The following is a 26,993-nucleotide window of genomic DNA, read 5'->3' as shown; positions in this document are numbered from 1 at the left end:
TTTTTCTGTATTTGAATTTCAGATTTTTGTTTTCAAGAAAATGTTATGAGTGCCGAGACAGGTTATGGGGAGGTTTTGAAATGGAAAGGAACCGTTCAAACCAAGCATGCAGTGTCTGAGCCATTATGTTTGAATGGTATTATGCATTTAAAAGTCATGTATAGATTAATGGTTATATGTTCAATTATATTCCTACAATGTACAAGAAATGTACTTTTAATTTTAATCCAAATATAATATCTTCAAATATTTTAAGTAATATATAAAAACTTTATATTTGAAATAAATATATGTGTTATGAACAAAAGTAAAATTTTGAAATTTTCATGCCACTTTGTAAAAATAAAATAGTATCTTTTTTTTTCAGTGTGAAGCATTATTTATTTTTATATTAATTAAATTTCATTGTTTTTTTGTTTAATACAATTACATAAAGAAGTACTTCAATATATTTCTGTTATAGGTTGGAAACTGCAAACTCGCGTGTGCAGGCCTAGCCTCACGATAGGAGCTGATTGGTTACCTTTCCATTATTCCACCTGCACAAAATTTCAACATTCAATTAAAGGTAATTTAATAATTATGTTTTTCCCCCTATGTATAATGTTATTTAGAGTTGCAGTTAAAACTACTTGATGTGGGTGTAAATTGGTCTATGCAGTCTTTTATCTTCTTTGTAATAACTTTACATATTGAGCAAAAATCTGTTTTTAATTACTTTTTATTATTATTTGAATTTATGCTTGTTGAAAATAATTTCTCTTATTATATTTTTTAAAATTTCAATATGTTATTTTTGTTTTACATAATGTAATGAGAAGTGATTAAATAGCCTTGAGTATATGTAGCCATAAAGAGGGAAGGTTAAATACTGTAGCACAAAATCGATTTACAATTTTTATTAAAATTTATTTCCTCTAGATGAAATGTTCATTACATGAGTCAATCCCATTTAAATCAATAAGTCTTTATTAAAATTTACAGTCTTTAATATTCAACCTCTCAATAGATTAGCTAGACTGAGATAAACTCAAGTCCCACAGATCAGACGCATAGAAGCTATCTTTCCTTTTTTTCCCTCTTCATTTTTTAGTACCATTTAATCAGCTTACTTTTTAATGCAGTTTACCCTTGGCTCAGTATCACCAATGTTGACTCTTGTTTCCTCAAAGTTTTATTTTTAAATAGGGTTAAAATTAAAAATATTGAAATATTTATTTTAGTTTATAATTTTACTTTCCCTGTTTCTTTTTACTTATATTTACTCACAGTATTAACTTACTTACTAAACTTACTTAGTTAATCTTACTAAATAGCAAATCATCATTAAGAATAGTGCTCTTTCATAAATGGAGTCATAGCTTAAATGAACTTAAGTATTAAAACTCACTAAATTTGATTTTTATGTTAGACATAAACTCTTCATAAAAATCAAATAGAATTTTGCTGTTAAATCAAAGTTTTCATAAATCCTGTCATCAGAATTTATTTTTGATAGCTATTTGATTTGATAAAAAACACCACCATATCAGACTAAAAATTCGAAAATAAACTGATGAAATTATATTTTTCCCTTTCCATTTTACTTTTTAATATCTGTGTCCAACTTAATGTTTTAGTAGTCTGTTTTACTCTTTTTAATTGTACTATAGTAGTTTGATGCAATCTATTTAAAATTTTAATTTTTTGGATCTTGAAATCAGTTGTTCTGGTGATTTTAAAACTTCAAATCAAGGACTGTGTTATAAATTGTATCATAGTTTACAATCTTGGGATGAAGCTTTGGAAACCTGTAGTAATGTTTCAAGTTATTTAATTGATTTTAATACCTTCCTAGAGATTGCTTCAGCATCTTCATTAGGTACATTTTTTGTTGTTTTGCTTACTACAATTGGAAAATTTAATAAAAGAAAAATCATATTGGATACATTCAGAATATACTTAATTTTTTAGGTTTATGTGCATAGCAATAATTTTTGCTAAGTTTTAAATAAGTTGGTTTTAATAGGAAAAATTTTGCCTCATAAGCAGTTTTTGATTCTTTCATGTATTCTGCAGGTTTACTAAAATATTATTTATGGTTTTTTTTCCATTAAATATTTTAATTATTGTATTCAAACATATTGTCTTTTAATAGTTTCCTCCCTTTTATTTGTTTTTTAATGCAATGTTTTCTCTTTTTTTTGATAACATAAACATATTGTATTTTTGAATGTTCTACTTAATAATGTAATTTGAATTCTGGAAAGTCCTTTTTTATTTTTATGATATTTCTACAGCAGCAGATTTTAGTACTTTAAAGATCTTGTTTTCATATTGTTCTACTAATTATACCTTGTTTGCCATTTCATTTTAATATTTTATTGATTTTATATTATTTTTTTAAAAATAAAATTGTATATTTGCAAACAAGATAGTCTTATTTTAATTAAGTTATTTGGTTCTGTTAATTATTTTTAGTCAATTTATTTAGGTTCTATGATTTAGTAAATCTTTAAAATATTTATCTATCTTTTCTAATACCTTTTACTGTTGGTGTTTTAGAATCATTTCAATATTGGCTTCCTGTAAAAATTTATCCTAACGAAACTTTATTTGTGGGTATGAATTCTGAAAATAAATGGTAACTCTTATTTTTTTCACTTTTTTGTTGCTTTTCATAAAATTTTATGTTGTGAATGTTCAAATAATAATACTTTGAAATATTTTTATTAAAGTATTTTGTAGTTAAAATAAAATTTTTTGTAAAATTAGCTTCAGAACTTTTTATATGGGGTATGAAGTACTTCAAAACTAATTTTGCTGTAGAGTGATTTTAAGATTTTAGACTTCTTTAAAGGGATCTGGAATAATAAAGATGACTTTGTGTCTCACAGATTTCTTATCCCTTTTTCTACTTTTTTAAATCTTATATTTCCCATTTATATAATGCTATTGTAGTCATTGAAAATTTATAAAATTTCAATGAATAATTTGATCTTAAGTTTCTTTGTTACTAGTTTACTACTAGTTTTTGTTATTGATGAACTAGTTTTTTTTAAAAATTCTTATGAATCATTTTAAATAATTTTAATTGTTCTAATTAGTTGTCTTTACTTCTATTTTTTAGTTTTAATTATGAAATATTGTTATTTATTTATATGTTGTTGCTTATTGCTTAATTTAGATTTTCCCAACATTTTTTAACTAAGAACTTTTAAATTTGTTCTAATAAACGAGCTAAGTCCGTTAAATAAGAAATAATTATTAATTTTCTTGTTCCTTTCTTTAATTAATGTATTCAACTATTTTGATTTATTTTGTAATTATATTATGGATTGATTAATAAATTACTTAACAATTTGCAATTGATATTAAAGAACAATTTGCAATTGGTTTTTATTATTATTAGGTAAAAAAAACAATGAAAATGTCCACTTTGTGACTTTTGCAGCTTAGGAAACATAGCTGAACTGTACAAGTCACTAGAACTTAAACTTTTAAAAATGTGCTTTTTTTTTAATTCAATTTTGTTACATCTTAATATTCTGTTACATTTTAACATCAAAAAGTGTGACAAAATTAACACTTTTATTCATATACGAATCATATATTTCAGTTAAATTTTTAAAATATTATAAATTTGTTACTAAATTATTGTTCCACTCCAGGTTACATTTTTCTGCTGCTTTAATTTAATACTTTTTTGTTATTGTAATAAAAAAATCACAAATATCAGTGTTGAGTTAGTTTTAACTTTAACAAAGTTAATACTTTAAATCTATTAATTTTTGTCAAGAAATTGGGAATTTTAATTATTATATGCTATATGAAAATTTATTATTCTGTTTGCATATTAAATAACTGTTAATTAGCTATTTCTTCAGATTATTTTCTGACATTTTTTTTCTGAAATTTATCCAGGATTCATGAAAACAATGTGACATCTTCTCTGAAGGATGTAATAGTTTGTGCTATGGCCAAAGTAGTAAATAAAGTGATTCAATATGATTTGGTTTCCTGTGATGTAAAAATGCCATTTATTTGTATTCATCATCCTTTGAAAATATTAGAAGGTAATTATTTATTTAAAGTACAGTAAATTTTGTACTATTATGAAGTTTTGGTTTTCTTGTTTTTTTATTATATATATTATTATATTAAAGAATCTAAAGAGTCTTTGTATCAAGTAATGACTGTGTCTATTTAGTGCTACTAAGTATTTAAAAAATATATAATTTATTGTTTGAATTATTTTGAAGTTAAAATTTTTTACAGCTTTCATGTTTACGAAACTGGGGCATAAGATTGCTGGCAAAGAATCATGTTATCATATAGAATCAGCAAAGAAAACTTGAGCAGAAGCAAATGAAAGTTGTTCAAGTTCACCTTTTAATACAAGTCTGTTACAAAGCATATATAGTTGGCACAAGTATTCTTTTTTCAAGATCCTCTTGCAAGCTACGCCAGTAAATAAAGGTATCCTACTACACATTTATTATTAATAATTTTATAATTAATACATATTTTACATGCTAGAAATCTCCAATTATCTAAACTTCAGTTATCTGCATTGTTCCTTTATGGAAAATAAAGAAATTTAAATTGATAGGTACTTTTAAAATTGAATGTTTAAGCAAATAATTTATAACTTTCTTTTAAATAAGGAGAAAATTCTCAGCAAAATGCGTAACACTATTATGAAAATACAGAAAAATTGTTGGTGTGGCCATTAAATTGTTTTTATGTAATTGTGTACCAGTATTATAATAATAGTAATAGATTTTAGAGTATGTTGTCTACTGTCCACTTTTATTTAAATGCCATGGGACATGCCTTTGTTGTACACCTCTCTGCAAAACACTACTTATTATTATATTACCTCAAACTCTTCATAAATTATATTTACTATTACTTATAAATATTACAAATTTATTTCATATATTTTAACAGTTTCCTCTTGGTGGATGATTGAAGTAAAGAATTTTAACTAAACTGTTATAATTACTTGAATAAATTGAGTGTAATAAATGGGGTCTGTTTCTCACTATACAATCAGTAGCTATAAATAGAATTCTTTTAAAAAAGAACTATTAGTTATAAATGGTAATCATCATTAGCATCTCATAGAATACGTCTTTTAAATTTTAACTTTAAGTTCTAACCTATTTAAAAATTATTGTTTTTAAGTATAGTAAATCAAAAGGTTATATGTAAAATTATTATTTTTTTGTGCAAGCTAGTCAAAAATAAATAAAAATAAGGAATGAATTAGAATTTTCTTTTTTTTTTAATGAAAACTTTTTTAATCTATTGCTCAAGGCCTATCAGATTAGACATTTATGAACGTAATTGGTATTAAATTTTGACTGAAATTTCGAACATTACTATTTTACTAATTGTTTAAATATTTATGAAAGCAAAATGCTCTGATTATTTTCATAATAGAGATATTATTTTAAAATTCTTGAAAATTTTTATTTTTTAAGTTCATGTGTATAAGTTGGTATGAGTTTATTTGAGACCTATATTTTATTTTAGGTCCTACGCATGCTTATATTGAAGATCGAACACTGCCTTTGCATTTTTCTACCAATTTTGAAGAATCAATATCAAAATTTGATTTCCGTTGTGTTCCTAGTGGCTGGTTTCTGTCAAATAGTATTTTTTGGTACAAAGATGGTGATTATTTATCACCTGGCTTTAATACTAGTCGATTAACTTTATTTGTTGAATCTCACTCAGATTTAGAGCACATACTTTCATACCAAGGCTATTATTGGTGTTCTGTTGATCAATTATTTCCTTTAAAAAGAATTTATTCTCCAAAAGTACTGTACAGAATGCCAGGTATGTATATTGTTTTTGGTGATAAATATCACAATTTTCATGTAGTAAAATATTTTTATTCATTGTGCTGCTATGTAGCAGATCTTGTAAAATACCTATCTGAAAACAATACTAAGTAAGCAGCTTGATGTAAATATCTCGCCTTATGATAAAGTATTGTTTATCACTGTATTGTCTCAACCCCTTCACATTTTCTTCATTAAATATATTTTATATGCTTTTCTTTATTTGGGGTTTGTGCGAATAAAGTTTTATATTTTTTATCTTTGAATAAATTTAGTAAGAACAGTTATTATATGCTTCTTTTAATGTCACTAATATTGAATTTTTATGAAAAATGAAAATTAAAAAAAAAAAATCTTTCAAAATTTTTTTGTTGAAATTTTATTTGGTATAATATAAAATTACATAAAGCTTTATGCATTGAAGAGTAATACTAAAGATGCATTCATTTTGGTTTAGGATGAAGCCTGCTATCTCCTTTTTTTTCAATCTGTTTTAAATATATAGGCATAACAGATGTCAGTCTTTATTATTGTATTTGAAATTTTTTTTTTAAAAAAAAAAGGAAAAGATGATTTTCTTGGTTTTATTCTAACAAGACAAGTTTAGAAATTTCCATTTGACAAATTTGATGATTAAAATTTTATTTCAATTGTAACAAAAAATATGTTTAACTATATATTGGTCAATCAGTTTAATGACCAAGTGGATATTTTTTTTTTTTGCTTTTTTACAATTTGTTCTTTATGCGAAAAAGTTTTATCATTTCTCGTATGCATTATAAAGTTAGATTAAGGTACAATTTTTAATATATGATTAAAAAATTATTAAAAGTTTGTTTTGTAAAAAATATTTTAATTCAATAGGCTGACAGAGGCAAATTTTTTAGAGATTAATCTGTTTTAAAATTTTAATACTTTCATTATTTGAGTAATTATACATTCTTGTACCTAATTAAAAATTGAAATCAAGAGTTTTAAAAGTATACCTATTTCATTTTGTTATGTTTTTTAATTCAATATTCAAGGGAAATTATAATTTTTAGCTTCAGTTCCAGCTAGCACATCATTTAACATTAAAGTAATATTTTTTATTTCAGTATCAAATTTTGTTGCCTCAACATTAGTAATTTCATTATAATTTAGTTTCAGTTTAACTTTGAAAGAATATGATTAAAAAATGTTAACTGTTTTAAAGCTGAATTTTTTTTTTTTTTTTTTTTTTTTTGTGCAATATAGTTTTTGCTTTTTTTTAGCAAACAAAATTTTAAGAATGCCTTTTCAAAACACTTTAATTAAAGAAAAATTGAAATTATTTTGATTATTTCCATCAAATGCTATATTTTATTTTATACTCAAAAAAATGAAGGATTAATAATAAGATTTAAAAATAATTGCTTATTTTTTGAAGCATAATCTATGCAGAATTAATTTTTATATTAGGTATAATTTAGCATAATCTAACAAATTTTTATACTCGTTAGTTTGTAAGCAATAGGTTTAAAATTTCTTTGTATTAATAGGTGTCTAACTTTTTATTTTTTTAAGAATTTACTTTTTATCATTGTAGTCAAAATATTAAGTTAAATTTAATAGTTCATTCAAAATAAGATGAAAAATTGTTTCAATTATGAGCAATCGACAAAACTTTTCATTTTCTAAAAGCTTAAATTTTTCTTCTTCTCCTGTCATTTTCGGAATTTTTTCTATGCTTAAATGATTTAGGAATGTGTATTGATATAAAATAAACAAAAATCAATTTTAAAAATATAACTAGCAAAGTATTAGCCACACATTACAATTGATAAAATGTAAGTGATTTATTCAGATTTAATAACTTTTCACTTTTTTATAATTAAACAATTCATGCAATTAATATATTTTTTACTTTTACTGATTTGAAATTGCAATTTACTGATTTGCATGTTTAAAATGATTATGCTTCAATTTAGAGCTAACAGTATTTAGTATTACATGAATGAAACCATAATATTTTCAGGTGTCCATACTTTTATTTTGGCTCTTTATATGGATAAGGATCTACAGCATCATTCTTGTTTTAAAGTTAGGACAGAAACACAACTTCCGCCTGATTTTTTGCAGTTTTTTAAAGATGAACTTCCAGAAAGCTTTTTGCATGCCCAAATAAGAAGCAAGTCCTGTGATAAGTACGTGCTAAATTAATATGTTCTGAGAAATAAAATAAAATACATTTAAGTGTAATTTGAAGTGATGCTCTATGTTGCATAATATTGCCCTAAGGGAGGTTAAATTCATATGATGGAATAGTTTTCAAATGAAGTTTAAAATTGAGTTTTCAGATGAACTTTTGGTCCGATGAACAATTAATATTATCTATGCAAATGCAGTTTCTGTGTTTCTTTTTATTTTGGGTATTTCCACAGAGGATGGTTCTTTTGTATGGTACTAAAACAGCTTTCTTTTTTTCAACTGTATTGATATGAGCTTTTTGTGTTGTATTTAATTTATTTAAGTTTCATAATACTCATAAATTTCTAAAATAAATGTTTTTTTTTTCAAAAGCTTTTATTCTGAAATGTTAAAGTAAACATAAACTATACATTATAATTTTTCTAATAAATATGTTAAAATTAACATTAATAGATCAGACAAAACTTACAAACAATTGCTGTAAAAACAATTTTATTACCTAAAGTATTTCTTATCTCATTCAAAAATAAGGAAGATAGTTTGTAAATGATTCTGAAAGTTTTAATTTTAAAATATATTGTATTCTTTTTTTCCTTCAAAGTGTTATTATTCATGTATTTATTTGTAAAGCAAATTAAGACCCATGACCTTGTTTTGAGAGGGAGTAATTATTTTATGTCAATGGTTTGTATGCTGAGCCAAAATGGCTCAGGGGATAGAGCCTTCGCCTTCCAATGAGGTGAACCAAGTTCGAATCCCACCGATGGCTGATCGATACAAATATGCATCCGGCTTACACCAACCACAGTGCTGACGTGAAATATCCTCAGTGGTAGACGAATCATGTGTTAGAATCCCTTTGCCATCAGGCTGACCGTGGGAGGTTCTTCTGGTCTTCCTCTTCATGTAACGCAAATGAAGGTTAGTTCCATCAAAAAGTCCTCCATGAAGGCAAAATTTCTGCCAATACTTGATCCAAAGCCAAGACTTATCTAGTTTTACCCTTCTTTGTGTATCCAAAATCTTAGTCACTAAAAACATTTTATTACAATATTTAAGAAATATTTCTATAAAAAACTATTTTCAATTCTTAATGTATCTTAATAATCTTGATTAATTGTGCTACTCATTTTACTGTATATAATAGTGTGAAAACAATATTGTCTGCATTAAAGAATTTTTTTTATAATGAGATACTAAAAAAGTCTGCTGTGATCATGATAAATTTTCTGCAAACAGTGTTTGCATGTTTATGTGTATTATGCAGGTTTGCTGTCATCTTGTAAAATCTTTTCTAAAGACGTTACAAATTTGTAGCTCTGCGAGCTTTAATGGAATGAAGGTGGTTTTTCTTTATAAGTAGCTTTTTTTAATAAATATTTTATTTTAATTTCTAATAATAAATATTTTACGTATTTTCTTCATTAATTGGTTTCATTTACAGTATAATTCTTCAATATATTTTTTTCAATATCATTTCATATCTTGATTTTAAAGTTGTTTTTCTATATAATGATCTTACTAATTCTCTTATTTTATAATGAACGATTGTTTTCAATACAAAAAATTATTTTTTGATAAGTAATAATTTAATTATCAGTTAGTTACCTAGTACATCATAAAACTTGTACCTTTTTATGACTTAGTTTTGAATTGCAGTCACAAAAATTTTAATTTTTATTCAATTAGTTTTCTTTATCTTTCCTTTAATTTTCATGAAACTAATATTTTTCTTTTTTTGTTATAGATGCATTGGTTAAATTATTTTCTTACTATGTTACCGTTTTTAATGTGTGGCATATTGAGTATGCTGTATGATTTTAATTTTTTATATTTGTTCTTACATCTATATTTCAATGGCACAGTGAAAAATGAAAATATTATGTTAAGAAATATTCAAACTTCGTTTTATTTACACAGAACAGCTATCATTGCTTATCTGAAAAAACATTTCAACACAAACAGTTTTCTTTTAAGAAGCACAGGTGTGTTCCTATTTGTCTGTTATCTTGAAATGTATCATATATGAACTTATTTTTGAATAACTTATTAACTTATACTGATTGTTTTTATAATTGTTATTTGTAAAATTGCTTATATTGCTCATATTATTAAGCTTATAATGTTATAAATCTCTTAAATAGTTGTAAGTAAGATTTTGTAAATAATTTAATGAAATATAGTTTTGTTTATTATTAAAATATTTTTTTATGTGCTTCCCTTATGTTTTCTAAGAAGAAAAGTGATCAGAAATTCTTCAAAGTTGGGTTCAAAATTAAAAGGCTATGGAGTAGAATACTTATAATCTCAAATCTAATACAGAGAGAGGAAAACCTGGAAAATACAGGGAACAGAGAATTTCTCTTTACAAACTGGGAAAATACAGGGAATTTTTGTCTTTTAACAGTGATGATTACTCAAAGCGCAATCTATGGAATGATATTTGAGCTATACTAAACTATTTCATTTACTATAGCATTATTTGTTTTTAGTATGTTCCTTATTTCTTTAAGTTTTTTCTAGCAATTAAAACTATATTCAGCTCAATATAAGTACAGTGATTGTATGTTTCCTCATAATATATTGCAATTTGTTTGCTGAATTGTATCTTATCAAAATCAAATATTGCTTTATACTTAAGATTAAAGAAATTTCAAAGTACTAATTTTAAATGGATTGTAAGACAATACTACCATTTTTTTACAAAAATGATGCTCAGAAATATACAGCTACAGAAGCACTTGTTACAATTATATGTTTGTATTAAACCTCTTGTTAGAATTTTTTTTTTAAATAAAATTGAAAATAATTTCCAAAATTTTATTAATTTAATTTTATGAGCATTAATTTGATAAAACCTAACAATTGATAACACTAAAAAAAGTTATTGATTTTTTGTTGTTGTTTTTATCTTGTTAAATTTTACTTTTTGGGTTATAATTCAAAATTTTACTAATTTATAAAAATTTTTTAAATTTTTTTTTGAAACTTCAACATTAGAATGTTTTCTAAAACCCACATTTTAATATTTTATTTTTATTTCCAGTAAGATGTTCTGAAGAACAGACTCTTGTAAGTGAAATGGTTTTTACCTGGCCTACCACACCCTTAAAACAATTTGCAGTGTCTAAGGAAATGTGCACAACAGGTAACTTCTTATTTAGGTATTTTTCAGATATTAACTACTTTCAACTCGTATTTTTGTTTTGATATTTTATATTTCTTAGTTTTTATGGATTATTATTTGTTATACCTTTAATCTTTTTAAGATTATAATTGAAAATATGCGTGGTTGAAATTAAAGCTTATTATGTTGGTTTATAAGTAAGGTTGAACTCCGACCCACCCCAGGGGGGTATACGGAGATAAAAGTAAAATTATTACAATAAAATTTCTCTAAAAACTAAAGTTACAGTAAAATTTCGCCAAATGACAGTGGTGGTGATCAGTTAAAAGTGGATTAACAATAAAGTTTGACAATTAAAAACATGTGTTAAAGGCAATGAAACCCAATAGCGCCGGTGTAAATGTCGAGAATTAAATGATTATAATAATAAGGAAACAAGAGATAAAAAAATCTCAAAACTAAAATCAATGAAAGCTAAAAGTCCAAATAGTAAATGTCTAAAAGTAAAAGTCTGACTAGAAGTCTATGAAGTCTAAAATCAAAAGTAGATAAAAATTCAAAATGTAAGGCTAAAAGTTGATTAGTAAAAATTAACGATGACATGCTCTATTGTTGGTTCATGACTGGGGCCAGTTGATCTGGGGCTAGAATGTCCTCGAGATTTTGTTTAATAATTTGAGTCACAATTTTCCTGCAGGTCAATATAGCGAAGAATTGATGCTCCTCTTCGCAATTATTCATGTGGGTTCCACGAAGTGCCCGGAATCTTGGACAGTGCTTAAGTAGATGATCAATGTCCTGTCTCACTCCACAGTAAATGCATGAAGCTGATTTTTTGAAATATGTTGGTTTATAAACATCTTTGTAATTAAACAAAGTTTAAAAACTTAGTTTAAAAAAAATTTTTTGGACTGTAACAAAAAAAATAAACTGTTGTAAACGTAATCTGAACATATGTTTTTGGTATGTGGAAGAAGCTGCCTTTGAAATTATAAATAATGTTGGGTTAAAATATTTTATTTCTGGCTTAAGATAAAATATTTCACTATCTTAAAAACATTTTTAATTTGTTTTAAACACTTGAATGAGTGAAAAAGTTTATTTTTATCAGTATAAAACTGCGTTTCCTTACATAAAATGCAATAAAAATGGCTTAAATTGCAAAGTAACTATTTTCTATTATGCTAATATTTTTGTTTTAATTGCTTAAATTAAGTTATAAAAATGTTTGCAATAAATTTTTTATTAAAGAAAATGCAATTATTCATCAGTTTAATTTATACTTTATGAAATAATTTTTTTTATTTAATATATTTTACAATAAAATATTTCAATACTGATAATACAGAACAGAATAAATGCTGATAAAAATCTAGCATTTGTTTACGTCTTATTGAGTGTTTAAATTTATTTTGAAATTGTAATTTAAGTGAAACATTTTTTCCAATATAAGTTTTAACATAATGTTTTGCGCAACCTACTTATCTCAAGTAATGTTACATTCCAAGGGAAAAAAAGAAAAGTGACGGGAATTTGTTTTTTAAATATTGCTTTAGAATTATTAAGTAAAAATTTTTAAATTTTTTTATTTTAATTTTTTATAATCTTTATTAATCCATTTTACAATAGAAGAAGGTATTCCTCTCAAAAGACAATGCATGGGAGACTATGCTGTTGGAGCATTTTGGGCTCCAGTTAAAGGAAACTGTGTTCCAGTTCATTCAGATATCACCATACATTTACATAGATTAGCATCAGTGAGTATTTATTTAATGAATTCTTTTTGAAGTTACCATTTTTTCCCTTATTGAGTAATAAGCTCATGTTACGTTTTTTATTACTGATTGACACATTAAGTTTTAAGCATCACTGATATTTTTTAAATAATTTTGACACAGATGCTTGTAATACATGTAATGTCTAAAAAAATAAAAATTAAAATTCATCACTATTTAAAAATTATCTTTGATGATTTCAAATATAAAAGGCAGATTAATTGGAGTCCAATAATATAAAGGCTTCATGCTTTGTTAATTTTTATTGAGCTGTTCTATCAGCCTTAAACCTTTATTTTGTCTCTTTCTTAATTTATTGAAAAATTTTAGTGTTTGTATAAAATGATAATTTAAACACATTTATACTATTTTGTTTATATTTTTGATATTTTTTATGATAGACTCGTGTCAAGCTTTTTGCTTGAGTTCTTTTGGGATCTTGGGGTATTAATAGCATTATATTTTAAATATGTCTGAAGTATTTAATTTAAACCAAATTTTAATTTAGTTTGCAATTCTTTCAGTCTTCTCATAATAAAAAAAGTCTTGGTTTGGCATAAGAGATATTTTCAATGATCACCAATACTTGAGTTAAAGTATGAGCTTTGACTTTACAGTGCATCATGCATGAAACATTCAACATTTTTGAGTTTAATTTTCATTTTAAATTTAATTTTATCAACTATTACTAGCTAGCAATCGATTTACCAAAGAAATAATTGTTAGGAACTTATTATTCATTAAGCATTTATAATGTTTGGCATTATTTACAAAGGGAATCTCTTGCATAATTCCGCATTCTTAAAATTAAGCATTTGTGAAAGTTTCGTACTCTAAAACTTTCTCATATTTTAATAATGTTACTACAGTTAATAAATTATTTTTTATGTGGTAAAATAATTTAGATAACTCTGTTTATTGTTATTGTAAAGAAATATAAATAAGAAATTTTTTTAAACCTTCATTCCTTATTATAAATACATTTTGCTTTACATTTTTCAAGAATAATATCACAGAAGAGAATATTTTGAATTCATCAATTAGTTTCCTGCAATTGACAACCAATCTTAATAGTTTGAATTCTGCTGATATCCACTATGCTTCTCAAATTCTGAAAAATATGGCTGATGTTTCTTCAATTGCTATAGAGATAATACATTTAAAAACAAAATTATTTTACATAGTTACACCATAAAATATGATAATTTATTTTCTCATTTAATATCTGTATTTCGCATTACTCATTCCAATCTTTCTGCACCTGTTATACACTTGGTTAGAAGGGGAAAATAAAAGAAAACCACTGAAAAGGAAGACACGAAAATGTGTTAGTTCATGTGGGACAAGTTAAGAAATGTGCCATGCCACAATCTTGACAGCACTCTACGGTCTTACAACATCATTCCACTTTTTAAAACCAGTAATTGTTCACATAAAAGACTGGAAGAAATTGATTTAGAGAAATCTATATCTATCAATCTTGCAACCACACTTTCTAAAGTATAATCTTTCACTCACAAACTTAAGTTTTAGTGCATACATTACCCCTTTCCAAATCTTTATTTAAATAATGTAGTCTCTCGACAACTATTTTAATTATTTTCAAATAATAGTATTTTTTTTATTAGGTTTCAAGTAGTAGTACTTTTTTATTAGGTACATCAAAGGCTTAGTTAAAACTAGGGCTAATGGTGGGATGTATTTTTAAAAGGTGAGGGTGAAAATTTGTTTATGACTTGAATGTCCAGCCATGACCGTTTTCCATATAGAAGCTTTTTGTGGATCGCGCACTGATATTGTTGAGAGATTTTGATGGAAAACCATTCAGAAATTTTTTTTTTGTAAGTTGAAAGTTTTCATATTCAAAAACATATTTTAAAGAGTTAACTGGAACACACAGAAATTACAGAATGCATGCATGAAATGAAAGTGCATTTGTATTTTCATTTCATGCAATAGAATGAATGTGTAATTAGCACACTATTAGCAAGCTTTTTCTCAAAACAGAATTTTGCAGAACAGAACTTATTGCCTTATTCATTTGATTTAACGAGGAAAATGTAAGAAACTTCATTGGATGATGAATAACAAAGGTAGTTCTTAACAAAAGAGAACATATTTCAGTTCTACAAGACAAATAAAATGATTTTGCTATTTAAATCATCATTTGCTCTTATCTATCTGGGTTAATGGCTGATATGAGTGAGAAAATATTTTTTCCATGTTTTTATTGCAACTTTTGGTAGAAACTTTAAATAATGAAATTTTTTTTACCTAACTTTTGTTGATTTTCAACCCTTAATTTATATTTTCAACCCTTAATGTATCAAGTATAGTTGTTCTACTTTCACTTTGCCCCAATTATTAATCATTACGGGACACTGTATATAATTTAAAACCTGATGTGTAACATACACTGCATCAATGGTATATGTGCCGCTTAAGTTTTAAGAAAATTGGATAGAAATTGAAAGATTTATTAATCCCAATGTTTGAGTAAAGTTTTGCTAATTAACCATAGATGCATTTAGTTTATTACAATTCCTTCGTTTTAATTATTTTAAATATAAATTAAAACTTGTAGAATAATGAAAAAGTAGATGCATCGATTTCTATTTAGTATGCAAAATATACTTTGGATATATATATATACAATGAAACCTCACATTACGGAAACTGCTACAAAATGGATGTCTCTCATTACGGACATATTTTTAATTTCCCATGAATCGTCAATAAATAAACCATTATGTACCTTCTCCACAAGACGGACACTTCCCTTAACCAGACGCGGACAGTCGTTTATGATCCGAAGCAATATTTTTTATTCCTTTAAACTTAACATCAATTTTCTAAAATTTAAAAAAAGAAAAAAAAAAAAACATTCTGTTTCGAATTTCAAGGGGGAAAATGAAGCTTTCCACCATTTTTAAAGCATGTACATTTTTTTGCTTTATTCATTACTAAATATATTGTTAATCTAATTCACTACTAAAATATAAATCCTGTCACTTTCCTTAATCTTTTCAAAGAAAAGACATTAAAACAAAATTGCTCATATGAAATATTTCAGACAACAGCATCTTTTTATCTTTTCATCTGGACAACGCAGGTTATAAGACCCCACAAGCTGAAGTGATGCTTCAAATTCCTCTTCCCCACAGAAAATTTCTTTCTTCTTCTGATCAATTTGACACCTGTTGGGTTAAGAAAAAGAAAACAAACAATCTTGTCGTTGAGGTGTTCATAAAAATCAAAAATATATTCAGATATTTGAAAGATGATCAATTGTGAATATAACTCCATAGGGCCTCATGACTTTCAAGTATGCATTCTTTTTTCTTTTTTTTTGGTGCATCGCGATTGGTTTACCTTTAAGGAGGTATTACAATGTATCCTATCAAGCAGAAATGCCACAGGAGACTAAATTGCGACTATCTGCAACTATTTTCGGCCTGAGGCGAATATGACAAATTTTTTGCCTGAAAAGGCTAACAAAAAGCAACTATTATCAGGAAAAGGAGTCTATTTGGAGACTTTTCTGTACTCTTAGCTTAGTTTTTTTTAGCATGAATTGGGTTGACAGCCTGCGGCCCGCAGGAGCTTCTAAACACAATGAATTTTTTTTTTCCTAAAAAAGAAGTAAAATATGTTGAAAATTTTGAATTGCAAATTTGAGTCTTCACTTTTTAATCCACTCAATTTGCTCAGATTCCGTCGTGAGTCTCGTTTGTTTCTCGATCGCCTGTTCAACAGTTATTGCTACGGGAAAAAAGTATGCGTTTTTTAATGTAAAAGTATTTTTTTTAATGAATTCTAGAAATTAAAAATATTTAATTTTCTGCAAAAAAAAATTTTTTTATATAAAAATTTATTGCTAGAACACTAACGTTTATATAAAAATTATGATATTTGACGCATAACTTGATTAAACGGATCATGGTTTATGAACAATTAAGTCATTTAATAAAAATTTTTAGTCATATTATTGGAAAATTTGTGTTTTTATTTAGGCAACTATTTTCATAGTTTTCGGCAACTATTTTCATGCTTTAGGCTACTATAAGCAACTATTTTGTTCATTTTTTCTGTGGCAACCCTGCAGATATAGACATATACTCCGCTTCTGTAGTGCTCGTTGCCACTGTTGGTTGTCGTTTGCTACACCAGGAAACGGCTCCCCCTCCAATTGTAAACGCATATCCAGTTGTTGACCTACGGTCACCAATCCCATTATAGTATCCCATTATTTCACTACCATAGTCTTTTGAATAATTTAATGTAGTATCAGTGGTACCTCTAAGGTACTGGAAAATTCTTTTGACACTCTTCCAGTGTGTTTGCGATGGGTTGCAGCAAAATTGGCATACAGTGTTCACTGCATGTGCAATGTCTGGACGAGTAGCTTGGGCTGCATAAAGCAGGCTACCAACCGCTGCTTGAAAAGGAATAGTCGACTTACGTTCCTTTAAATCATCATTTTTAAGTTCAACCTTTGTCAAGACTTGATTTGGATCAAGTGGTGTGACAACTGGATGCGACTCATGCATGCTATATTTTTTAAGCATTCGCTCAATGTACTGGGTTTGATTTAGGTTAATGGACCCTTCTGATCTATTACGCTCTATTTTAATACCTAAACAATAATTGGCTTCACCTAAATCTTTCATTTCAAATTTTTCACTTAGTTGCTTCTTCACTAAATTTTTAAGTCTTACTGAGTTGCTAAAAATTAATAAATCATCGACGTAGATAGCTACAATTATAAGTTCTTTACTCTCATTAAGTTTAATATACACACGACTATCAAAAGAACTTTGCCTAAATCCCATTTCAACTAAGCCTTCCTCTAATGTCAGATACCAAAGCCTGCCACTTTGCTTTAAGCCATCTAGAGCTTTATTAAGTTTAAGAACTTTCCCATTTAAATTTTGTTCGTAATATTCACTAAACCCATCTGGAATTTTCATGTATATTTCTTCATTTAGTGTCCCTTGAACAAAAGCCATAACAACATCCATTTCATCGATTTCCCAATCATAAATAGCTGCATAAGCCAACAAAACTCTTAATGTTACATAACGAACTAAAGAGTATAAGAATATAATCTATCGCTTACACCTGTTCCACTAGCTACTAAATTATCCCCCTTATGAACAAAACATCTTTCCCCTGTAAAGGTAGTAACCATCCCAAAAGTACAAGTACCATACCCAAAAGTTTAAATACTTAATAGTTAGCAGTTAGTTTTGGAACATGCAATACATTATTAAAAGTTACTTTTGCTTTCTCCCCATTTCTAGATAAAAGAAAACTAACACTCCCTTCCCCCTCAACTTCTATAACAGAGCTGCCTGTTTTAATTTGACTAATACTTGCAGTTTGATAATCTGTTATCAATTCTTTATATGGGGTCATATGGAACGAAGCACAAGAATCCATGTACCAAACATTAGGATTTGGATTAGAATTTGCAACATAGATACCTGCTACATAAGCTTCTTCCTTCATAGGAGTCTTACTAGATGTAGGCTTCACATTACCCTTTTTGTTAAATTTATCATACCCACCTTTCTGGCGTGGGGGTCTTTGACAATCTATACTTTTATGCCCAAACAAATTACATTTGAAGCATTTCCCCCTAAACTTATTCCTGCCTTTAAATTTCTCATTAACGAAAGCTTGATCTAAATTCGCATCAGAATTAGGTTTATCATCCTCAGCCATTAATCTAGTTTTAACGTTATCAACAGTTATCTCTTCCTCACAATTTTTCAAATCCATAATAAGGGGTTCAAATCTATCAGGTAAGTTAGCTAAAATTATTCCAGCTATTAATTCCTCATCTGCTTTAACTCTTGTTGATTTTAATTGCTGATATGCTGAAATTACTTTATGAAGGTAGTCACACATGTCTTTACAATCTGTGTACTTAGTGTTAACCAATTCTTTAATTACCGACACTTTTCTAGTTATTCCTTTATCATCATAAGTTTTTGATAATAATTCCCAGGCTTCTTTGCCACTAGATAAGTCCCTCAAATCATTAAAAATTGTTTCACTAACCCCTTTAACTATGTATGACAAAGCTTTGGTATCTAAAGCTGCATCTTCCTTTTTCCCTTCAACATAATCGCATGAATCTCTTTTAATTAAGTGCATTTTCATGGCAAACTTCCAATCAGCATAATTTGCCCTCCCAGTTAATTTTTTATGGCTAAAAGAACCTTCTCCCCCTGGCATGATTATTTTTCTTTGTAAACTTTAAATTAAACTATCGAAAAATATAACTATAAAATAATAAATTTTCTATTAAAACATAGTTAAATTAAATTAGTTACAAAGTTTAAAAAAGAAAAACAACTACATTTATTTAAGTGTTAAGCATTTAAGCCTAACCATGTGTTAACACATGTTAACGCTACCATAATTTATCTATCTTTAATTCTAAAATTTATCAAAGAATTTAGAAATAAATATATTAAACTTAATAAATGTTAGCTATAAATTTCTTGGACCATCCTGGACCCATAACCTAAAGACTTAACCCAATAATTAAGCATGAAGTCACATGAAATAAAGCCACATACCTGGGTGAAGGCTGAAACTGGACTAAATATTTTATTATAGAAAAGAGGTTATATTAAAGACAACACTGCTGCCATCTATGTCAGCATTTGTGATGTCATCTATTTACAACAATATAAACTAATTCTTTCAACAATATGTATGACTTTTTGGTTTTAATTTGTTTATGGCAAATTTTTAATTGTTCAATGATTTCATTTCATTGGGTCCCTGAAGTTTCTGAAAATTTTCTTAATAGATAACAGATAAATATTCAGATTATTAATCGGTGAAATTGTCTGCATTTATAAATTTTGGTTGCTTAATGTTTGCAACTTTATCTATTTTTAAAAAAATTAACTTTATAAAAGCAGGGTGGCCACCCACCTGGAAAACCTGGAATTAACAGGGAATTTTTTATACTGGAAAAAACCTGGAAAAATCAGGGAATTTTTAATAAAAGCTGGATTTTTTTTCATAATTTAAATTTCTTTACCATCCGTTATATCCACTTTATTCAGATTTAAAAATCGTCAAGCAGTCAAAATATCATTAACTTTGCAATACTCCATTAAAATTCTCTCCACTATTACCCCGCTAAGCTAGAATGCCATATAAAACTCTCCCATGTTGCTAAATGAATGGAGAAATCTTTAACCTCTTTGGAAATTATGGGACTAAGCAGTTAAGGAAAGTCAAAAATTGTGGGGGAGGTGGAAGAAGGGGTTAGTATATTTGCTTCTGTTCATAAAAAGAGGATTTTTCTGTTTTTTATCTTCTAATCTGTGGGTTAAATTCATTTACTGTTTAAGTTTGTTCTGATGCTTTGGAGGTATTTTTTTTCTTTTAACAAAACGTTTCAGTATTTTTAACTTTATAAAATTCTTAAAAAAAAAATTGGTTATAATTTGATGATAGATTTTATCTTAGTCTTTTTCTGAAAGCTTTTGTACTTCCATCCAATGAATTATTTTTTCTCTGCAAAGCCAACCAATCACTCATTTTCTTGAATCGCTAACAGTAAAATCGTTACAATTATTGCATTGATGCTAATTTTCTAGATTTCATTTTAACCATTTATAATATATTTTATTCTTAAAAAAAGATTATTTTATGAATTTCTAATTTAAAATTCAAATTGTGTATTAATCACAATGTCAAAAGTTTGTAAATGTTTTGCTTACATTCCAGAAATACTTCCGAAACTGTTTCTCCTTTTACCCTAAAAACAAAGGAATGCATGGCAAACATGTTAAATGATGTATAAACTTAGAATATAAAAAAAATAATTATATTTGTTCATTAGGAAGAAGGGAAACGAAACTTTGTTTTTTTTTGTTCTGCACTGTACTGGTACAGGTTTCAATTTGGGATGACCAAAATTTTAAATTTAATATTAAGTAAAGAAGGGATCATTTCCAAGGTAAAAAACTTAGGATTTCAAAATAATGATTTATAAATATCAGTTTTCAATAAGTTATAGGCTGTTAAATGAAAGGTTACATCATTTCAAATTTTTAACCATAAGTGAATCTCTTACAAAGTACAGTTTGTTTGTTTATTTTTAATTTATGCAAATAATAGAAAATGGAAAAAATAATTATCAAAGTGAACTATAACAAAACAGGTTATCTTGCACAAATGTGTATAAACATTTCACATTTTGATTTTTAAAAAAATTACTACGTAAAATTTACATGCGACACCAAAATACATAATTAATTGTATTGAGTCACTCTATTTAACATAATTAAATTATTTTTCTGTTTAAAAAGCAAGATTTTGATAATAAATATTTTTATTGTATATTAATAATTAATTATATTTACGTCGGACACCACTGCCTTTCTTTTTATTACATTTGTTTTTATTTATTTCCATCTCTTATTTCGCTTTTTCTTTATAAAATTAAGTGAAATCTGAATAGAAACCATCTTAAATATTCCTTTAGGTAAATTTACAATAACATATTTCTCTTCTGTAATCTACTAAAATTTGTTTAACTGTGCTGTACTTTAAATTATTTATATTATAACTTAAAATTGATCAATGAAGTTTTTATATATTTTTTTATTTTCAATTTTTTATTTGATCTACTTAACTCAGTTTTAATTTTTTGAGAAGCAATTTATCTTTATTCAGAACATTTTATATTAATCATTTTGCTTAACACCTGAAAAATGTATGTATTTACAGAAAAAAATTTCAGAACATTATGTAGATATTTACTTTTTGTTTATTTATTTTTTATTTTATTTATTATTATTATTCTTTTTTTAGTGTAGGAAAAAATTCTTTTTTGAAAGAAATAATAAACCTACTTGCTTAGCAAATTACACATAAGTAAATGGGATAAAATTGTTAGCAGTTATTGGGTCTGTAATTAACAAATGAAACTAGAGAAGGGGTATTAAAAAGAGATTAAAATTTGTTCTAGAATTGATAAAAAATTTTTTTTTCATAAGTTGGGCACATCTCTTGTACTGCAACCGGAGACTTATACTCTTGTTCACCGCTAGCTATGCCACTAAATACAAGTAAAAGTAATATTAGTTGATATTGTATGCTTTGAAATATGAAATAGAATAGATTGTAAGAGCTGTACAAAATTATTATTTAATTTTATGCTGGCAATAAATAAAACTATTAAATTATCATTTTTTCTATGCAGTCTTTTTTTCCCAGAAAAAGTTGTTATAGGCTAATAATACAGTAAAAAAAATTTTTTTTTTTCTTTTAATGTACAGAGACCTTTTTTTTTTCAATAGATTTGTTTTTAAATTTTATATTAAAATAATGAAACTTTTCGGTATTCTTTTTCATATTACTAAAAAAAAAATAGCAACAGCTTTCTTTATTCCAAGGTTTTTGAAACTATTCAATTTAGGAAATATGCTTATATATGAATTTTATTTACATTGTTGTTAATATATGTAGCACAGTTGAAATTAAAATGTTTGATTTTTCAACTAACTTTTACAAGAAGGAAAATATTATAAAACCCATTGATCCATTCATTACAACAGGAAATATTAGACATTTTAAATTTAAAGTAGATATTTAATTGAAAAATAATGTTTATAGTATTAAGATTAAATGATTTTCAGTCATTATAATATCATTAACTAAAATTTATATCCATCTGGAAAACTTTGTCTGACACTGAAGCAAAAAATTTCAACTTAATTATATATCATATTTTACAAGTTAAGAACTGCATAGAATTTTTTATGGAAGTGTCAGCTTCAAAATTCAGTCATGTTTACATTTAAATTATAAACAAATTCATAAAGTTCAGACAATTATCTATCAATTAAATAAGTAATTGTTTATTGCTTTTGTGCGATTTACATCCGACCCTCACAATTTAATCCATTTAATTTGAACTTATTGTAATCAGTTTGTTTAAAATAAATTGTTTTTCGATTGGTTATGATGTAATAATATTTAATATAAAAATTTGATGATTATAACTTATGTTTCATAAGATGGTTTTTCTAAAAAATTCATGTTAATTTTTCATGTCTGACACCATGGAATTGCCCATTTTTAAGAAGAAAAACAATTAAATAATCTAAACAAAAAAACGTGGGGTTAGATTGGAATTTTTAAATATTCTAATTTCTAATAAGAAAAAAAATTTAAAGAATTTTGTCTAGTGTTTTTCTATAGAATATGCTACAAGAAATTTCACAACTTTGCATCTGTGATTACTGAATATCTCTTAAAATTATAGGACTAATTCAAAGCAAACAACATTATTTAAACATTTTACTTAAGATATTGGTTTAAAGAAAAATATCAATGAATTTTATAAAGAGCACTGTTAGGATAAAATACATTATAAAATGGCTCTATATTGAAATGTAAATAAATGTAAAAATTTACTGATGTGTAATCACCAGGAGTTATTTTCCTTTGCTTAATTAAAATATATTAAACAGTACTTATGCAAGGGCTTTTTGGGTAACTCAGTATTTTTTTTCTATTCGGAACATTTTGCACAAAAACTATTTAACACTGAAAAAATTTTTTTATTCATTAAAAATATATTCTCCTAGTTAAACATATTATTCTCCACATCTATTTAATATGATATATTAAAAACAGCAGTTTAAATAATATTGACGCTCTTCTTGTACCTACCTATATTTTAAGAAGAAAAAAAACACAATGACCTGGAAATTTTAAGATTTTTACTGGAAAACCTGGAAAAATCAGGAAAATTTGAAATCTGATTTGAGTGGTCACCCTAGTTTTCTTACAATAAGTTAACTTTTGAAAGCAAATATCAAACTTGTAATTTCTCAAACATTTATTCTGACCTTAACTTATTTTGGTATTTGAGTTAACAAAACCTTTTGTTGAAGTAATTATGAATTAAAATAAGTTAATGCTTAGTTTCTTGTCATTTCTAGGTCAAAAGTAAGCTAATAATACTTGATTTGACAGCACCTTTTGTTTTTAAGTTGGAAGGCGATTTTCCTTAATTACGATGATTAACGATGATTTTCCTTGAGCTAACGTATTATTACAATGACCTAACGTTTGAAAAAGTTAAAATCTGTCGTTTTTTAGTCATAAATTTGATGGAACTTTTCTGGTCGTAAAATTTTTTTTGGCTTGTGAACTATCGAAAAAAAATGATATTGTCATCGTAACATGATTTCAATCTTACGATTCTAAATTTAGTGAGCTATCATTTGGGAGAAAAATTTAATTTTCATGGTGAAAAAGTCATAAATTCTCTAAAATAAAATTCAGCCCAACAGAGTTGGATATTTGGCTTGTTATATGACTTGTTAAAAGTAAAAAATTTGTTTCTTCAATTTGCTCTATCTTGGAATCTAAATATTTTTGGAATCATCAAGGACAGAATTTTGTCAGCAACTTGCCGTAATAATGAATTTCTTATAACATGCCGAACTTGTTGAATCAAACTTGTACTGTACTTAACACTTTATGTACCACTTAATTAAAAAATTATCAAAAGAGTGAAAAACTTTTTTGTCCCATTAAATATAGTCTGTTTTACACATAGACAAATATTATTTTTTTTTAAAAATTGAATGTTAACTTCTAATTTTTCTTAAAATTCTTAATATGGATTTTACAAGTCATTGTAAAATTTAAGTCAAACATTTAATACTTTGTTTCTTAACTAGTTAAAAATATTAATGAATCAACAAGAAAATATGAAAGACTTGCTTACAAAATTGACCTCGATAAAAAGCTGAGAATTGAGGAATGAAATTGAGAAATAATAAAATGGCTTCGTAGAACAAATGACCAACATATAAATAGTTAGATTGATGTTAAACTTCAAATAATCGTGTGTTGGCAATCAATAATAATAAACGTAAAGTCATATTACATGGACAAGCAAGTTAAAATGGGATATTTTGTTCTGTTTCAATGCTTTATGGAAATATTATTAGTTTAAATTAAAAGTCCGATTGGTACATGAAGGGTTATACAGTGGCGAAAATTTATAAATGTAATTTTTCGAATGATTTGAATTGATATGATCATAACTTCATTGAAATCTTATTACTTTTTATTTTTGAGTTTTACGGATCAAATTCTTGTCTTTATGATGAAGATGACATATAATTGGCAGGTTTTTTGTGATACACCATAGTTCTGGTAATAATGTGATTTGCTAATTCTTTTGTGATAAATGAGGGGGGGGGGAGACTATAAGCAATGCTAACTTACAACATTGTAATAGGCTACTTCAGGAAAAATTCATACTTGAAGTATCTAAGGCATAAGTTGCAATTTCTAAGTAAAAGTTGAGTAAAACTAGTTTTGGTGGTATAATTAACAAGTTGACTAACGAAAACAAATTATGGGCCAGAGGATTTCTTACGATGAGATTAAAATTCGAACTTTCTAATCATAAAGAAAACTAAACGTTGCTTTTTCCGCAACTCTTTGGTAGGTAAAATAGCATATACTTGGGCTAACAATTTTATACAAAGAGCAAACGTCCGCTCTCAAAATTCAAACTTGTCTCTAGTTAAAACACTTTACTTAAGATAATTACATATGACATATGTGTAGAGATAGAAGTGTGAATAATGTTTTGGAAGAATTTTTTTTTTATATTGTGATACTCAATGTTTACAAATTTATTTTTTCTGTAACTTGCGATTGGTCCTGTAGAAGTCTTAAGCTTCCACGGTCAGAATCTTAATTGCTAAAGATTGGTAGCGAAGTTCAAACTTTTTCCTACGTCATCAAAGCGCCAATTTTTTTTTTTTTTTTTTTAGTTGCTTTCCTTACGAAAATTTTGGGCGAACTACTTGCAATAATTCGCTAACGTTTTGCAGCAAATTTCAAACTTGTGGTTGCGATGACAAATTTAACTTGAAGTAAATTTTGCTTAAATTTTTTGATTTTTTTTTTTTTTGCTGAGTGAAATAGGACAAAAATAGTAAGAAATTGTTATCAGCCAGTAGCATTTTTTATAGGGGCCACTTTTTCAAAAATTAGAAATTTAAAAGGATTAAAAAAGCAATCCATATTATTTATGTAATGCATTTCTCAAAATATTAAACACACTACACGATTCATCTCTTAAGTGCTTAAAAAAAGTTCTGTACCTTTTAAGTAATATTATTTAAAATGTAAGCATAGTATGAATAACGTTTTTATCTTATAAAATTTAGGGTTTAATCTTTTAAACCAGTATTGCTAGATAAAATTTGCGTTAGTTTCGAATCGTAATGTTTATTAGATACTAAACAAAACTTATATTATTGGGATTAATATAATAATACTGGGATAAATACTGATCTAGTGTAAAATAAAATTGTTCAGTGTTTCATTATTCAAAAATGGAAAAATTATTAAAAAAATTATACAGAAAAAGAAAACTGAAAAAATAAACTGCTGTTTGTAGAAAATGCAACACCATGAAAGAATCATCAGAATCAAATGAAATTTAATGCAGAGACGACTTGTACTGATACAAATAAATGATGAAATTTTCAAAACAAAAGAAACAAATTAAGCGTCCGAAATCAGTATTTGGTGCAGCCACCACGCGCTGCAATAAGTGCTGCTATACGACGTGGCATGGAGTCAAACAGATGTTGAATATCTGCTTGAGGAAGAGAATTCCATATCGCTTGTATGCGCAACCAAAGTTCGTCTTTGGAAACTGCAGGACGCGGATCACGAGTGAGACGCCGACCAACCATATCCCACACGTGCTCAATAGGCGACATATCCGGCGAATAAGCAGGCCAAGGAAGAAGTTGCATGCGTTGTGCTGAACAGAAGTCTCTAACAGTCCGCGCAACATGTGGGCGTGCATTATCCTGCTGAAAGATAGCTCCAGGGATGCCTTGAAGGAAAGGAACGACTTCGGGCTGTAGCACTTCACGGACGTATCTGTTGCTATTGAGATTACCCTCAATTCGTATCAAATTGGATCGTCCATGATACGAAATCGCACCCCAGACCATAACTCCGGGTGTTCGACCACTATGTCGTTCAATAATACACTCAGGA

At 26.6% G+C, this 26,993-nt stretch overlaps 1 protein-coding gene and 1 pseudogene across 4 annotated transcripts in view; both read left to right on the top strand.

Annotated features, from left to right (window-relative positions):
* The window catches only part of LOC147803240 (uncharacterized), a 66,247-nt gene extending 54,172 nt beyond the window's left edge, over positions 1 to 12,075 (top strand). For all 3 annotated transcript variants that reach the window (XM_087150632.1, XM_087150631.1, XM_087150630.1), the window contains 9 exons: positions 23 to 136; positions 464 to 568; positions 2,545 to 2,623; positions 3,904 to 4,055; positions 4,258 to 4,458; positions 5,521 to 5,829; positions 7,831 to 7,999; positions 11,050 to 11,151; positions 11,828 to 12,075. In XM_087150632.1, coding sequence (XP_087006758.1) covers positions 46 to 136; positions 464 to 568; positions 2,545 to 2,623; positions 3,904 to 4,055; positions 4,258 to 4,337 — 507 coding nt within the window. In that variant the 5' untranslated portion in view covers positions 23 to 45 and the 3' untranslated portion in view covers positions 4,338 to 4,458; positions 5,521 to 5,829; positions 7,831 to 7,999; positions 11,050 to 11,151; positions 11,828 to 12,075. The remainder of the gene's footprint in view (positions 1 to 22; positions 137 to 463; positions 569 to 2,544; positions 2,624 to 3,903; positions 4,056 to 4,257; positions 4,459 to 5,520; positions 5,830 to 7,830; positions 8,000 to 11,049; positions 11,152 to 11,827) is intronic.
* Positions 12,076 to 12,768: 693 nt separating this feature from the next.
* LOC147803239 (ATP-binding cassette sub-family C member 8-like) overlaps positions 12,769 to 26,993 on the top strand; it is a 62,792-nt pseudogene continuing 48,567 nt past the window's right edge. Inside the window, exon 1 of the transcript XR_015428865.1 lies at positions 12,769 to 12,887. The product of XR_015428865.1 is annotated as an ATP-binding cassette sub-family C member 8-like (transcript). The remainder of the gene's footprint in view (positions 12,888 to 26,993) is intronic.

Source organism: Parasteatoda tepidariorum, chromosome 9 (assembly GCF_982258835.1).
Source record: "Parasteatoda tepidariorum strain Cologne lab strain chromosome 9, Ptep-v5.0, whole genome shotgun sequence".
NCBI classification, from domain to species: Eukaryota; Metazoa; Arthropoda; class Arachnida; order Araneae; family Theridiidae; genus Parasteatoda; species Parasteatoda tepidariorum.
This window is presented reverse-complemented; position numbering and strand designations above follow the sequence as displayed.